Source organism: Colossoma macropomum, unplaced genomic scaffold (assembly GCF_904425465.1).
Source record: "Colossoma macropomum unplaced genomic scaffold, Colossoma_macropomum, whole genome shotgun sequence".
NCBI classification, from domain to species: Eukaryota; Metazoa; Chordata; class Actinopteri; order Characiformes; family Serrasalmidae; genus Colossoma; species Colossoma macropomum.
This window is the reverse complement of record NW_023494786.1, coordinates 31,180,262-31,194,546: the sequence shown is the minus strand read 5'-3', so window position 1 is coordinate 31,194,546 and position 14,285 is coordinate 31,180,262. Positions and strand designations below refer to the sequence as shown.

The 14,285-nt window shown below is 40.4% G+C and overlaps 1 protein-coding gene across 1 annotated transcript in view; it reads left to right on the top strand.

Annotated features, from left to right (window-relative positions):
- kifap3b (kinesin-associated protein 3b) overlaps positions 1 to 13,479 on the top strand; it is a 54,916-nt gene extending 41,437 nt beyond the window's left edge. The window contains exons 19-20 of the mRNA XM_036565326.1: positions 2,493 to 2,571; positions 12,044 to 13,479. Of these exons, the coding sequence (XP_036421219.1) occupies positions 2,493 to 2,571; positions 12,044 to 12,119 (155 nt within the window). The 3' untranslated portion in view covers positions 12,120 to 13,479. The remainder of the gene's footprint in view (positions 1 to 2,492; positions 2,572 to 12,043) is intronic.
- Positions 13,480 to 14,285: the final 806 nt, after the last annotated feature.

Sequence of the window (14,285 nt, the reverse complement as noted above, 5' to 3'; positions counted from 1 at the left end):
TGGAATTTTGTTTGTTGGAAATTCGCTCACAGTAAATCATAGTACGTCTTAAACCACATCAACAAGTCTGCACCACCTTAATGAAGACCTGGATGCGGTTTGAGCGCATTTGGAGATTTATTCATGCAAAACATTTGGGTGACTATTGACTTCTGGTGTTTGTTAGCCCTGTTAGGCTGCATAGCTGCAGGTCTGAACTACAGAAGCAAAATTTGGACACCAAACATGCCTTGGCTGATCGACTGCATCTGTTGAAAGTGAAAAATTGTGCAAATTAGATTTTTCACAAACCCATTTCTTTAAGGGCTGTGATGACAGAACCGATTAAATTACATTAAACAGCACAGCACCAGAGTAATGTGATTAGACTGACAGCAGTGTATTGTCAGAAGCTGTGTCTAATGTTAACCAGTGTGCTGAACAGCCAATCACAACACACACATGTGTGCAGAGCTCAGAAACTACTCCATCCTGAACTACCTAAAATACCTGTAAAAAACAGATTACAATTCTCACTTTCCAGAATATGATGTTTCTTAATCATTAACATAATATTGTCTTTGCGATACTGATATTGTTTGCCAAGTTAAAAGTATGCCAGTTAGCCAAATAACCAATCACAGTGTAAAAACTCTGTGCTGTAAGCATCCTGACCAATCACAGCAATACACCAATCAGGCATAACATTATGACCACCTCCTTGTTTCTACGCTCATTGTCCATTTTATCAGCTCCACTTACTATATAGGTGCACTTTGTAGTTCTACAGTTACAGACTGTAGTCCATCTGTTTCTCTGCATACTTTGTTACCCTGTTCTTCAGTGGTCAGGACCCCCATGGACCCTCACAGAGCAGGTACTATTTGGGTGATGGATCATTCTCAGCACTGCAGTGACACTGATGTGGTGGTGGTGTGTTAGTGTGTGTTGTGCTGGTCTGAGTGGATCAGACACAGCAGTGCTGCTGGAGTTTTTAAACACCTCAGTGTCACTGCTGGACTGTGAATAGTCCACCAACCAAAAATATCCAGCCAACAGCGTCCTGTGGGCAGCGTCCTGTGACCACTGATGAAGGACTAGAGGTTGACCAACACAAGCTGTGCAGCAGCAGATGAGCTGTCGTCTCTGACTTTACATCTACAAGGTGGACCGACAAGGTAGGAGTGTCTAATAGAGTGGACAGTGAGTGGACACAGTGTTTAAAAACTCCAGCAGCACTGCTGTGTCTGATCCACTCGCACCAGCGCAACACACACTAACACACCACCACCACGTCAGTGTTACTGCAGTGCTGAGAATGATCCACCACCCAAATAGTACCTGCTCTGTGAGGGTCCATGGGGGTCCTGACCACTGAAGAACAGGGTAAAAGGGGGCTAACAAAGTATACAGAGAAACAGATGGACTACAGTCTGTAACTGTAGAACTACAAAGTGCACCTATATAGTAAGTGGAGCTGATAAAATGGACAATGAGCGTAGAAACAGGGAGGTGCTCATAATGTTATGCCTGACCGGTGTATATGTATTTATTGTTGTAGGCCTATATAGACAAAGCCATTAAGGAAGTGCTAAATACAAAAATAAGGATTGTCTCATGTTAATATATTGTTTCCATTTTCATTCATACTGTGCAAAAGCTTTAGGCATCTGAGAAAATTAGATCTCGGAAGTTATTTATCTGGTCACTATGTTTTTGTTTGCTCAGAAAAAAACAATTCTAATAATTGTATTAATGAAACAATATTTTTAATGTAGGTCGATGTGTTTGTTTAACGATTTCTCAGCCTCTCCTCGAGGAAGCCCAGTATTATATGTAGTTATCATCCAATGCTGATTTGGCTGATCAGCAGCTCCTCATTGTGTTGAATCAGATGTGATATAGATGGAATTTAATGTGGTGATTTTTACAAGCACAAAATCACTAATTGCAAAAATAAATTCTTTAAAATTATTATATATATATATTATATATATATATATATATATATATGTATGTATACAGCCTTTTTTCTATATACAGAAACTCTTTTTGAAGACATTTTCTGACATCATTTGATTTCCATTAGATTTAAGAGAGTCCAAAATGAAAACACTTGTTTTTATATTATGTTATTTGTTTATTTGACAGGAACAATACAGATAAGCATTTTTACATAGAACACAACACATGTAATGTATATTGGGCATCTAGCTTAACCTAATATAATACATCATAAGGGCATCTGGAAAGTGGAATATTTGGAATATGTAGCTGATGTGATAATTCAGTCTTTTATGTAATTTTTAGTTATGAAACATTGAAATGAGCTCAGTTGTGTAAAGTACATTCCTGCGGTGTTGTCCTTGGTGACTTGTTGTCAGGAAGATGAATGGACGAGCTGTGGAGAGGAAGTGGCTCTGCTGGGTTTCTGTCTCTCATGTTTGTTTGTTCTCTCTCTCTGTTGTGTTTATATGTGTGCGTGTCTGTGTTTCTGTGTTGGGGGGCTGCAGATGGGATGCCTCCTGAAGCTGGCCTGAGCCCGGACCCCTACAGTCAGTTCCACTCTCAGAACGGAGACTTTAACGGCTGGTGAGTGAGCACCTCTTTTCGTGAGAGTCACGCCTCAGCATTTTAAACAAGCTCCCTGTTACTGAAGCCCTGTTTAATTCGTTTAAACTAGACAGTACTTTACATCACATTTCTACTGTCTCAGGAAAATAAGGCTTTTTATAGGATCTCCATCATTATATTAACCCATTGTGGTTTAGTTTAGTTTTGTCCCCACCGAAATCTACAGATATAAAAAGAACCACATTGTGAATTGTTTGTATAGTTTGTATTATGTACACACTTAAAAATGATGGTTCTTCAAGGGTTGTTTAGTAGATAAGATGGTTCTGTATAGAACCGTAAGCACTCAAAGAACCATCTGCATGCTTAAAGGGTTCTTAGCATTGTGAAATTGCTTGATGAAGAATGTGCTCAAGATGGTTCTATATAGCAACAAAAAGAGTTTTTCCTTTGTTGCGATGTCAAGCTTGTAACAATAGTAGAACGTGCTTTTTGGTGCTGTATAGAACCCTTTTTCCAAAAGGTTCTATATAGAACCATCTACAGCACATTCTGAAGAACGCTTTCACAATGCAGAGAACGCTGTAATCATGCAAAGGTTTCTTTGAGTGTTTATGGTTGTGAATAGGACCATGTTCTTTATTAAAGAACCCTTGAAGAACCATCATTTTTAAGAGGGTGTTGTGCGCAATAGGACTATAGAATATGATGTTTCTTAATCGTTATCATGATGTTGGCCTTTGCGATACTGATATTGTGTGACAATTAGCCATAGAACCGATCACAGTGTCAATGTGCTGTAAATATCCTGACCAATCACAGCATTGTATTGCAATGTGTAGCAATATATCTAGTACTTCGCAGTACGTCTGAGACCACCGATTTACTTAATTTCCAGGCAAAACAGCCACTGAGTACACTGAGTACTGAGTATTGTAATGTTTTTTTGCAGCATGCATAAATATATATATAATTAAAATTATGTATATAATTACAGTATATACACTCTTAAAAAACATGGTTCTTTGAGGGTTCTTTAGTAAAGTAAATGGATCTATATACAACCATGAACACTCAAAGAACCCTTTGCGTGATTAAAAGGTTCTTTGCATCGTAAAATAGTTCTTTAGATTGGTGAAGAAAATACTCTAGATGGCTCTATGTAGAACCTTTTGGAAAATGGTTCTGTATAGCACCAGAAAGGGCTCCTCCCTTGTAACAAGCTTGTATCATAACAATAGCAGAACCCTTTTTGGTGCTACACAGAACCCGTTTCATGAAGTTTCTATATAGAACTGTGTACACGCAAAGAACCCTTTGCATGATTAAAAGGTTCTTTGCATCGTAAAACAGTTCTTCAGATTGATGAAGAAAATGCTCTAGATGGCTCTATATAGAACCTTTTTGAGAAGGGTTCTATATAGCACCAAAAAGGGTCATTCTTTTGTAACAAACTTGTATCGTAACAATAGCAGAACCCTTTTTGGTGCTATACAGAACCTGTTTCAAAAGGGTTCTATAGAGCCGTGACACTCAAAGAACCTTTGCGTGATTAAAAAGTTCTTTGCATCGTAAAATGGTTCTTCAGGCTGATGAAGGAGGTGCTCTAGATGGTTCTATGTAGAAGCTTTTTGAGAAGGGTTCTATCAGCGCCAAAAAAGGTTCTTCTATTGTAACAAACTTGTATCATAACAAAAGCAGAACACATTTGGTGCTATACAGAACCCTTTTCAAAAAAAGGTTCTATATAGAAGCATATACAGCACATTCTTCATCAATCTGAAGAATGATTTCACCATACAAAGAATCCTTTAATCATGCTAAGGGTTCTTTAAGTGTTGACAGTTCTATATAGAACCCATAAAGGATGATTGTTTTTAAGAGTGTATATGTTTAGATTCAGGCCTCATTTATTAATTTGATTCTAAATGATCCCAAACGTTCTGTAACTCCTGTTAGTTTGATCTGAGCTGGTTGTTGGAGGTAAAGAATGCCTGTGTTTGTTTTGGCTGGGCGGGTGTCTGCGCAGACGGGCCTGATGGGGGCGTTGTGCTGTTTTCCCGTGCCTCACTGTAAGGCGATACGTCTCAGATGTGCTGTGTAGGCTTTTCTGGGGGGAATTAGGGCTCTCGGGTGATTGGGTTTAATTAGAGCGTCTCTCTGAGTGACAGAGGTCAGAATAATAATCAAATACTCTCTCCGTCTTTATTTAAGACTCGTGTGAAGTGATGTATGTAAGCAAAAGCTCTTTAAAGGAGAGATGGGTTGGTTTGGCCCGCAGTCCAGATGGCAGATGTTCAGTGAAAAGCTGATCTGATCTGGCGTTTGATACTGGGGTGCAGGGCTGTCTGTATTGATTATATTAAATGACTTTTCAGCTGATTATTTTGACGAGTAATCAGGTAATCAGTGTTTTACTAAAGGGTCAAACAAGAAAAATGGACTGGACTGAACATTAACAAATCATACAGAGCCCTTTAAAGAGTCCAGGATGCTGGAAAAAGATAAACGAGTGGGGTTTTTAAAAAACGCTTGATTAAAAATACATTTAGACTCTGAAAATAAGTGGAAAAAGGCATATAAATGGAACGTTTGGCTTTTGGAAGTATGATCACATTCCTGAACATTTAAGGAGACACAGTCGGTGCTTCAGCAGCAGGAATTCTGTTAATGCTGATAAATCCACAGAATTTTAGTGTTGGTGCTTTAGGTGCGCAGTTTGCACGGTGCTAATTGGTGGGCTATAAACTTCCATTACTTGTTAGCTACATTAGCCTCGAAGCTACACTCTCAAAACTAAAGGTAGTAAACTGTCACTGTTATAAATTGTCACTGTTATGTTATAAAACATATTAAACGCCGTGTTTCACGGCCCAATTTATTTATTTCTTACTTTATTTATTTAACTGTAGTATAAAAGCAATAGAACATATAGAATCATGTTGTTTCGCGATAACACACTATTGCTTAAGTACCTATACATATAACTTTACAGGAGAGGACAAAAACCGCCTTAACTTTTAATGTAAGTTAATGTAAAGAGGTTTTATTCTAAGTAATTTTGGAGCATTTCTATTGGTCCAATTATCCTGAAATTCTCAGACAATGTAAAGGAGAACTGCCATGTCTAAATGATGTAAAAGAATGAAAATCAACAAAAATGGAGATGAAAGTTTTTCTTTGGACACCAATGATATGCAGGTCTGAGGAGACATATACTGTAATAACTATTATATACAGTATGTCACAAAGTCATATGAACATTCTTAAGAATGAACATGTGTACAGTTGGGTAAATAAGCATTACGGTACAGGAAGGCATGTTTGCTAGGTTCAGTTAAAGGGGAATTCCACTGATTTTTCAAAATTCCTGCATAATGTACTGATCATTTAGGGTGGTTTGATGTGGAATGGTTAATTGTAAAGAAGCTAATAGTAACCTGGGGTCGCCATGACTACAACACAAATATAGCCATTTTATTTACTATCCAAAACCACCAGTGAGCCTTCTGAGTTTTTATATTGAATGTTGATGATGGTGAAATGGTGATAAATCTGAAGACCATCTGCCTCACAACACCATGCATCTACCTATCCATCATTAAAAATACATTTTAGGCCAAAATCTTCTCAAAACTATCATAAAATGGTGTCTCAGACATCAGTCAGTGAATTCATAACCATTTCATGTAGTAACTTTCTGCGAGGGAGCTTTTAGAGGTGGACGTCTGGTTCCTATCACCACCATTGTGAATAATTCTGACTCTAAGTTTCTCTAGAACAGAGCGTTTCACACCAAACCACTCTGAATGACTCTGTTTACAAACATGTAATTATACAGAAATTTTCAAAAATTGGTGGAATTCCCCTTTAAGTTTAAAGTGCAAGTGTAAGGGTTAATAAGCGCTACAGCTTTGGGGGGAAAAAGCTGTTCTAGAACTGAAGAGAGCTTCTGAAGAAGGTGAGGAGGGGGGTGTCTGAAAGTCCCACAGCAGACGGGGGCAAGAGGGCTGCTGCTGATCCGAGAGAGCCAAACGCAGACCCGTGTAACCAGAGACGGGACGGGAGCGGGAGATCAAAGCGGGAAAGCTGCAGAACAACTTTAGGGGAGAGAACGAGTGGAGAGAGAGAGCTGCAGCTTTATGAAGGAGCGCAGCCCCGTTTCCTGTGCAATCTTACCCTTCAGAATAGTAAAACAGGACGGGCTTTAAAGCACCTCATTTTATAGGCGCCCCCAGCCAGACCTCCTCTGCCCCCTCTCCGGCTCCCTGTGACCCCCCTCCTCTTTTACTGGCCTGTTTGGAAGCCCTCACAGACGGCCAGGTGACACGTTGGATTTAATTGGCCGAGATTCCTGGGGATATGTCTCAAAGCGGGATTCGTCAGTTAGCCAAATAACGTCAATCAGGTAATCATCTTTGCTGAGAGGTTCCGTGGCTCCACCCACAAATGCATTCTTGTGTAGCAGCTGCTGCAAAATTGGGCAGCGTTTAGAGAACGATGGATAAAATCCCGTTTAACCCAGATGAGTTTAGGTTGGGGTTTAGATTAATACTAAGTTTCTAGTTTAACCCTTGTGTGGTGTTGATGTGTTTGATACTCGGTGGTCTGGTGGACCCACCGCATTATTGGTTATTTAACTCAATACAGTCAAAACAATTTATGTAAAAATACCAGATGTTTAAAATATCACAAGTGTCCAGTGTAGGGTTCTCCTTTAGCAGCTGTGGCCAGTCAGCAGCCTGTCCATGTTGTTCACCCTCTCACACATGTGTAATATACACCGATCAGGCATAACATTATGACCACCTCCTTGTTTCTACACTCATTGTCCATTTTATCAGCTCCACTTACTATATAGGTGCACTTTGTAGTTCTACAGTTACAGACTGTAGTCCATCTGTTTCTCTGCATACTTTGTTAGCCCCCTTTTACTCTGTTCTTCAGTGGTCAGGACCCCCATGGACCCTCACAGAGCAGGTACTATTTGGGTGGTGGGTCATTCTCAGCACTGCAGTAACACTGACGTGGTGGTGGTGTGTTAGTGTGTGTTGCGCTGGTACGAGTGGATCACACACAGCAGTGCTGCTGGAGTTTTTAAACCCTGTGTCCACTCACTGTCCACTCTATTAGACACTCCTACCTTGTCAGTCCACCTTGTAGATGTAAAGTCAGAGACGATAGCTCATCTGCTGCTGCACAGTTTGTGTTGGTCATCCTGTAGTCCTTCATCAGTGGTCACAGGACGCTGCCCACAGGACGCTGTTGGCTGGATATTTTTGGTTGGTGGACTATTCTCAGTCCAGCAGCGACACTGAGGTGTTTAAAACTCCAGCAGCACTGCTGTGTCTGATCCACTTGTACCAGCGCAACACACACTAACACACCACCACCACATCAGTGTTACTGCAGTGCTGAGAATTTACATTGACGCATTTCCTGTTGGGTGTTTTGACTAATGTTCTGTAAAGCTCTTCTGGACAAATTCATGTTAATACAATCTGTTACTGTTATGATACTGTTTTGTAATGTCCACATGACATCAGTACACATGGTTATTATCACTGCAGTACCATGCAGGCCGTGTATGGGACGATATTTCTTCTGTTGTTTTGTTGCACCATAAAAGAAGAAACTGCCTGTAGCACAGATGTAACTCAGAATAATAGCTGCTGTCTCCTCTCATTCTGAACCGTGAGCAAACAGCTGGATCCAGAATGGTTCGATTACTGAGTTAATTGAGTAATAGTCAGTAGATCAATCAATGATGGGAATGTTTGTTAGTTTCAGCTCTAAAGCTGTCAGAATACTACAAACAACAAAAGAACTGAATGAAAATGAACTACCGCCGAGCGCACTGTCGTAAGCGTACTTACAAAGAACTCTGTGTCCGTCTCCGCACGGATCGGTCTCAGAACAGTTGACGCAGTGATTAGGAACAGTCACAGTGAGGCAGGGCAGGTTTATTTACACAGCACACTTCATACACAAAGGCAGTTCAAAGTGCTTTACACAAATAAAAGCGAAATAAATGAAAGTGGGCATAAAGTGGGCTCGGTGTTCTCAGGGTCTTATTTTCAGTGGGCTCTATGTTCATAGTACTGTATGTTCCCAGGGCCCCCTGTTCTTAGGGCTCTATGTTCCCAGGGCTCTGTGTTTTTAGGGCTCTATGTTCCCAGGGCTCTGTGTTTTTAGGGCTCTATGTTCCCAGGGCTCTGTGTTTCCAGGACACTTATGTTTCTAGGTTACTGGATACTATATTTTCAGGGCTGTATGTTCCAAGGGTTCTGTGTTTCCAGGGTCATATTTACTCAGGACCCTATGTTCCCAGGGCCCTATGTTTCCAGTGCACTATATTCTTTGGGCCCTATGTTCCCAGGGCCCCCTGTTCTTAGGGCTCTATGTTTCCAGGGCCCTATGTTTTTAGGGCTCTATGTTCCCAGGGCTCTGTGTTTCCAGGACACTTATGTTTCTAGGGCCATATGCTTCCAGGACAATATGTTCTTAGGGCTCTGTGTTTCTAGGGCCTTATGTTTTTAGGGCTCTGTGCTTCTACGGCTGTGGGTTCTTAGGGCTCTATGTTTCCAGTGCACTTCATTCCAGTGGCCCTGTGCCTCCAGGGCACTATCTTCCTAGGGCTCTATATTTCCAGGGCACTATGCTCTTAGGACTCTGTGTTTCCTGGATACTATATTCTTAGGGCTGTATGTTCCAAGGGTTCTGTGTTTCCAGGGTCATATTTACTCAGGACCCTATGTTCCCAGGGCCCTATGTTTCCAGTGCACTATATTCTTTGGGCCCTATGTTTCCAGGGCACTATGTTCCTAGGGCTCTATGTTTCCAAGGCACTATGTTCCTAGGGCTCTATGTTTCCAGGGCACTATGCTCTTAGGACTCTATGTTTCCAAGGCACTATGTTCCTAGGGCTCTATGTTTCCAGGGCACTATGCTCTTAGGGCTGTATGTTCCAAGAGCCTTCCAGGGCACTATGTTCTCAGAGCTCTATGTTCCCAGGGCTCATTGTTCACAGCTCCATGTTTCCAGGGCCCTATATTCATATGGCTTTGTGTTCCCGGGATCAGCTGTTATCATGGCCCTATATTTCTAGGGCCCTGTGTTTCCACTATGCTCTTAGGGCTCTATGTTTCCAATGTTCATAGGGCTGTATAGTCCAAGGGTCCTATATTCCAAGGGCCTTGGTTTGCTCAGCTCTTTATATGATACATTGTGCCTCAATATAATGCATGAAGAAAACCTATGCAAGGGTCCCTGAGGTTGTGGTTTGGTCCTGGAAGCAAAAAGAAGCAGATTTTCAATGGGAATGCTCTTGCTCTCTGCTAGGCTAGCCTCAGTGAGCTAATTAGTTGGCTAAACCTTTCCATACGAGTCCTTTATGAGAAGTCAGAGTGTAGTGTCTTTGTTGTGTAGACTGCAGCTAGCTAACTAGTAAGTTGAAGTAGAGTAAAGTAACAAATGTACATCAACAGGAATAGTTTAGGGCAGTTTACTAGGCAAATCAAATGTCATAGTGTTAAAATATTCAGTACCAGACAAAAAGACATTTGCATCAGGTCACAGTGACATCTGGGCAAATTCTTCTCCTGAAGAACTTGAGGAAACATGATTGAGGCAACTTGGGGCTGTAACATGGGGCTATAGGAACATAGAGTTTATTTCTGGAAAAGTTAAACGAGGGAATATGGGACCCTGGGAATATAGGGCCGTTATAAGCTTCCAGTACAGTGATAAAACTAAAGAAGCAGATATCTTCAGACTGCGTGTGGTGTAAGAGGACAGTGTTTGCAAATTAGATTTTTTATCAAACTATCGCTTTAAGGTTGTGTGCTTGTTGCAGCTGGTAAAGGATGGAGGTAAGCGATCATCTTTATACCATCTTTGTCCGTGTTTAGGTCGTTTTACAGTTGGTTTGTGCTGCTCTGAGTCTCCTGTGCTGCAGACAGTACCCAGTTCATGAATCTGTCTGACCTGAAGCTCAAACTGAGCCTGACAGGCTGGCAGTGCAGCAGGAGAGAGACGTATTTCAGACGGCAGAGGACGAGGGGGGGGGGATGGAGGTGCTTTAGCTGTAACTGAGTACTGGAAGTGATTTGGGGCTAAAAACAACACATTATCATGTGAGCTCATAGGAGCAAAGCAAACGAGTCATATTTTAAACGCTGTGGGTCAGAGAGAGAGAGAGAGAGAGAGAGAGAGAGGAGAGAGAGAGAGAGACAGAGAGAGAGAGAAGGATTGAGAATGAGTGGAAATGCTATTGAATTCTATTATGATTTCACTAGTGATGGTTTAAGTAATGTCTGTTTCGGTAGTGACAGTTTTAGTTTATTTTGAACAGAACTCAGAAACGTAGCCAGGACATGACCAGCAAACACAGCTTTAAACAGCTGTTCACACATAAAATCAACATATTTGTATTAAAACACAAAAACATACTCACTTACTTACTTAATTGCAAAAATTATGTATTTCGGTATTGGCACACTGTTCCACGCTGATTTTCAGACATATTTTCTTAAAAATAATGGGATCTAACTGCTCACTATGTGGCCAAGAGGGTCAGGGATGCAGTCTCACTTCCTGCTCTAACCTCTTTATAGTGACATGAAAACATGGGACGGCATATTTTGAATAAAGTATGTTTTGTTTTTGTAAAAATGAAACTCATGATAAATCCGAAATCTTTCGACTTCACTTTGAAAGAAAACAAAAATTTTCAAAAAAACATTGAAATGTAAGAATTATTTTCACAAGTGTAAATTTAGGGGTTATGGTTGGGCACAGACAGTACACAATAGAAAGTAAGCTATATTGTATATATTTCAATATGTACTAAATATATTGTATATATTTAGGTCATTTATTATTTTTATTATTTATTACTGTCTCTATTAATGCCTTGGGTTTAAATAACATTATATAACATTTTGTGATGTTATGTATGTTATGTAATGTAGATTTAATGTTATGATGTATATAATGTCACTACTGGAAAACCTTGTATCTCCATTTTTGTCTTTTTGTTTTGGCATAATTTGAAAATGCCTGTTGCTCTTTACATTGTGTGTAAATTTCATGAAGGATGGACCAAAAAAAACGACCCAAAATGACTTGGGAAAAAAGTCTGGTTCCATTGACTTACATTAAAAGTAAAGTAGGTTTTATCTTTTTCCTGTAAAGTTACCATTTTGGAGATATATATGTATAAATGTATATGTATATATTGTTTGAACTATATTGGTGGAATGATGATCCTTAAACTATCGAGACCAAGACAAGTCAGAGATGTACTAAAGCACTATATTTCAGCTCCTTCTGACATGGCGAGGGTTTATCAGCATCACCCCTGCTCACTGCTGCTGAAGCGAGTCAAACAGGGCCATCTAGTGGCTGTAGGCATGTACTGTCACTATTTCAGCCTGATCAGATAAATCATCAGGGCTCTTTTTCACCTCCTGTGATTCTCTCTCCTCAGCAACGGGTCAAACGGGCGTCCCGCCACTGCCTACGGCTTCCGGCCGGACGAACACTTCTTCCACGGGGTTTCCTAAAGCTTCCCAAAGCGTCCTGACCAGTCCACCTCCTTCAGCTTTGGTCAGTGATCAGGAACACATTCGAGCTTTCTGCACCAGGAGTCCAGATTAAAACATCCTCCAGACTCTGGAGTGGACTGAGATCCAGATTGGCTGATACGGCTCTCTAGTTTCACAGATTGGCTTTAATCTGGAGACCAGCCGTAGGTGAGCGTCCACTAAACTGGACCGTGGTCACACACAGGGTAGAATGACACACTGCATGTTCATATGACTGAATGAAGCTGTGGAGAGGAATGCTTCTCAGCTTCTTTTTTGAAATGGTTAGTTTTATTTTCAGCATAGTCTTAACTTATTTATTATATTTATACACATTTTTATAGGTTCATTTTAGGTAGTTTTAGGTTAATGACAGCACTTTAATAATAAACTTTGCATAAACACTTGAACTGAACTACTCAAATCACAACTTCTGATTTTTTTAGTTTTGCTGATTGAGATGCACATACTTGAATATGTCAAAGGGGAATACCACTGAAATTTCAAAATTTCTGCATAATTAAATGGTTAAGATGTAACCAAACTCATTTCAAGTGTGAAATGCTCGTTCTAGAGAAACTTACAGAGTCAGAATTGTTCGGTATACGTTGGGGGTGATGGGAACCAGACGTCTGAAGAGCTTAATTCATCTTAAAGTTACATTAAATTCAATTAAATAGTTATGAATACTCTGCCTGATGTCGAAGACATAGGGTGTGTCTCAAAACCTAGTGAGCTCTACATAGACAGCATTTTACGTCACAATATGCGCTCCCGACAAGAAGGCTGTCCCAATTCTTAGATATCTCAAATATGCTGCCTACTGAGGTCTCTCATTTTGGCCCAATATCGAGAGAGCATCGGATGTTTCCTCAGCCACTGAGGCAATCCTGAGATGCAGCGCGGCGCAACTTTTGTTTGAAGATGGCGGGCAGAAGCGCTTCACCAAGCAGCGACGTCATCTTCAAATGTAAGTTATTCTGATTTTCTGTTTATTTATCTTTTTCTAGTCACAAAGGTGCACAAATAGCCTATACTTTCCCGCGTTTGACCACAACTATTGTCTATTTTGCTGTTTCATTCAGAGCAAATACAATTAAAATCGCTGTATAAACCGCCAGAGCAGATCCATGTTGGCTAAATGTGATTCTGACAGCTGAGGTCAGTAAACGCCGGTCTCGTGCAGTGGGCGCGAACAAGCGGCGACGTCACTGCTGTCTAACTAGAGCATCTCATAAGGACAGATGACGGTTGGAACGCTGCCTACTTAGACAGCTGCCTAGGTGGACAGCGGCTACTTAGAAAGCTCACTAGGTTTTGAGACACACCCATAGTTTTACGATAGTTTTGCCAAACTATTTTGGTCATAAACATATTTTTAAAAATCCATTTTTGGCATAGAGGTACATGCAGGGAGCTGTAAGATGAAAACTTTTTTTCCCCCCAAGTGCATCACTGTTTTAGCGTCAATATTCCATATAAAAACCTAGAAGACTCATGTAGGTTGACTAGTTGTTTTGGATAGTAAATAAAGTGGCTATGTTTATGTTGTATACATGGCTCCTATCACCATTATAAATAAATTTCACGTCAATCTCTTTGAATGAATTATGCAGATATTCTGAAAATCAGGTGAAATTGTGCTTTAATACAAATAAATTTTATTTTCATTTGCTAATGTATTTAAACAATAACATCATGTTCATCCTGCCTAAATCCTGTTGTCCTCTGTCTAAAGGGGAAATCCTATTGATTATCCATCCAAGATACTCAACGCTTATTTATGGCATAAATGGCAATTTAGACTTACTAATGTATGAAATGAATAAATACTGACATTGTGTAGCATAACTGCATTTGCAGGCTTACTGACCTGCAGCCTCATTTATAAGTAGGATACACTGCACTCACTTTCACGTGAAAGCTTTGCCTTTGTTACCCCGTGTAGAATAGACCTCTGCAGTCGTGTCGTCGTTCTCTAGACGATGTCTTCTCCATATTACAAACTCGGCTCTGAGCTGTTTTTCTCCATGGGAAAAATAAATGGCATTTTTGGAAATCGCACCCTGTGGTTATCAAAACATTCTGAAACTGAAACTTTTGCATACGGTGTACATTTTAGGACATCCTCAGACCTCAGCGTCA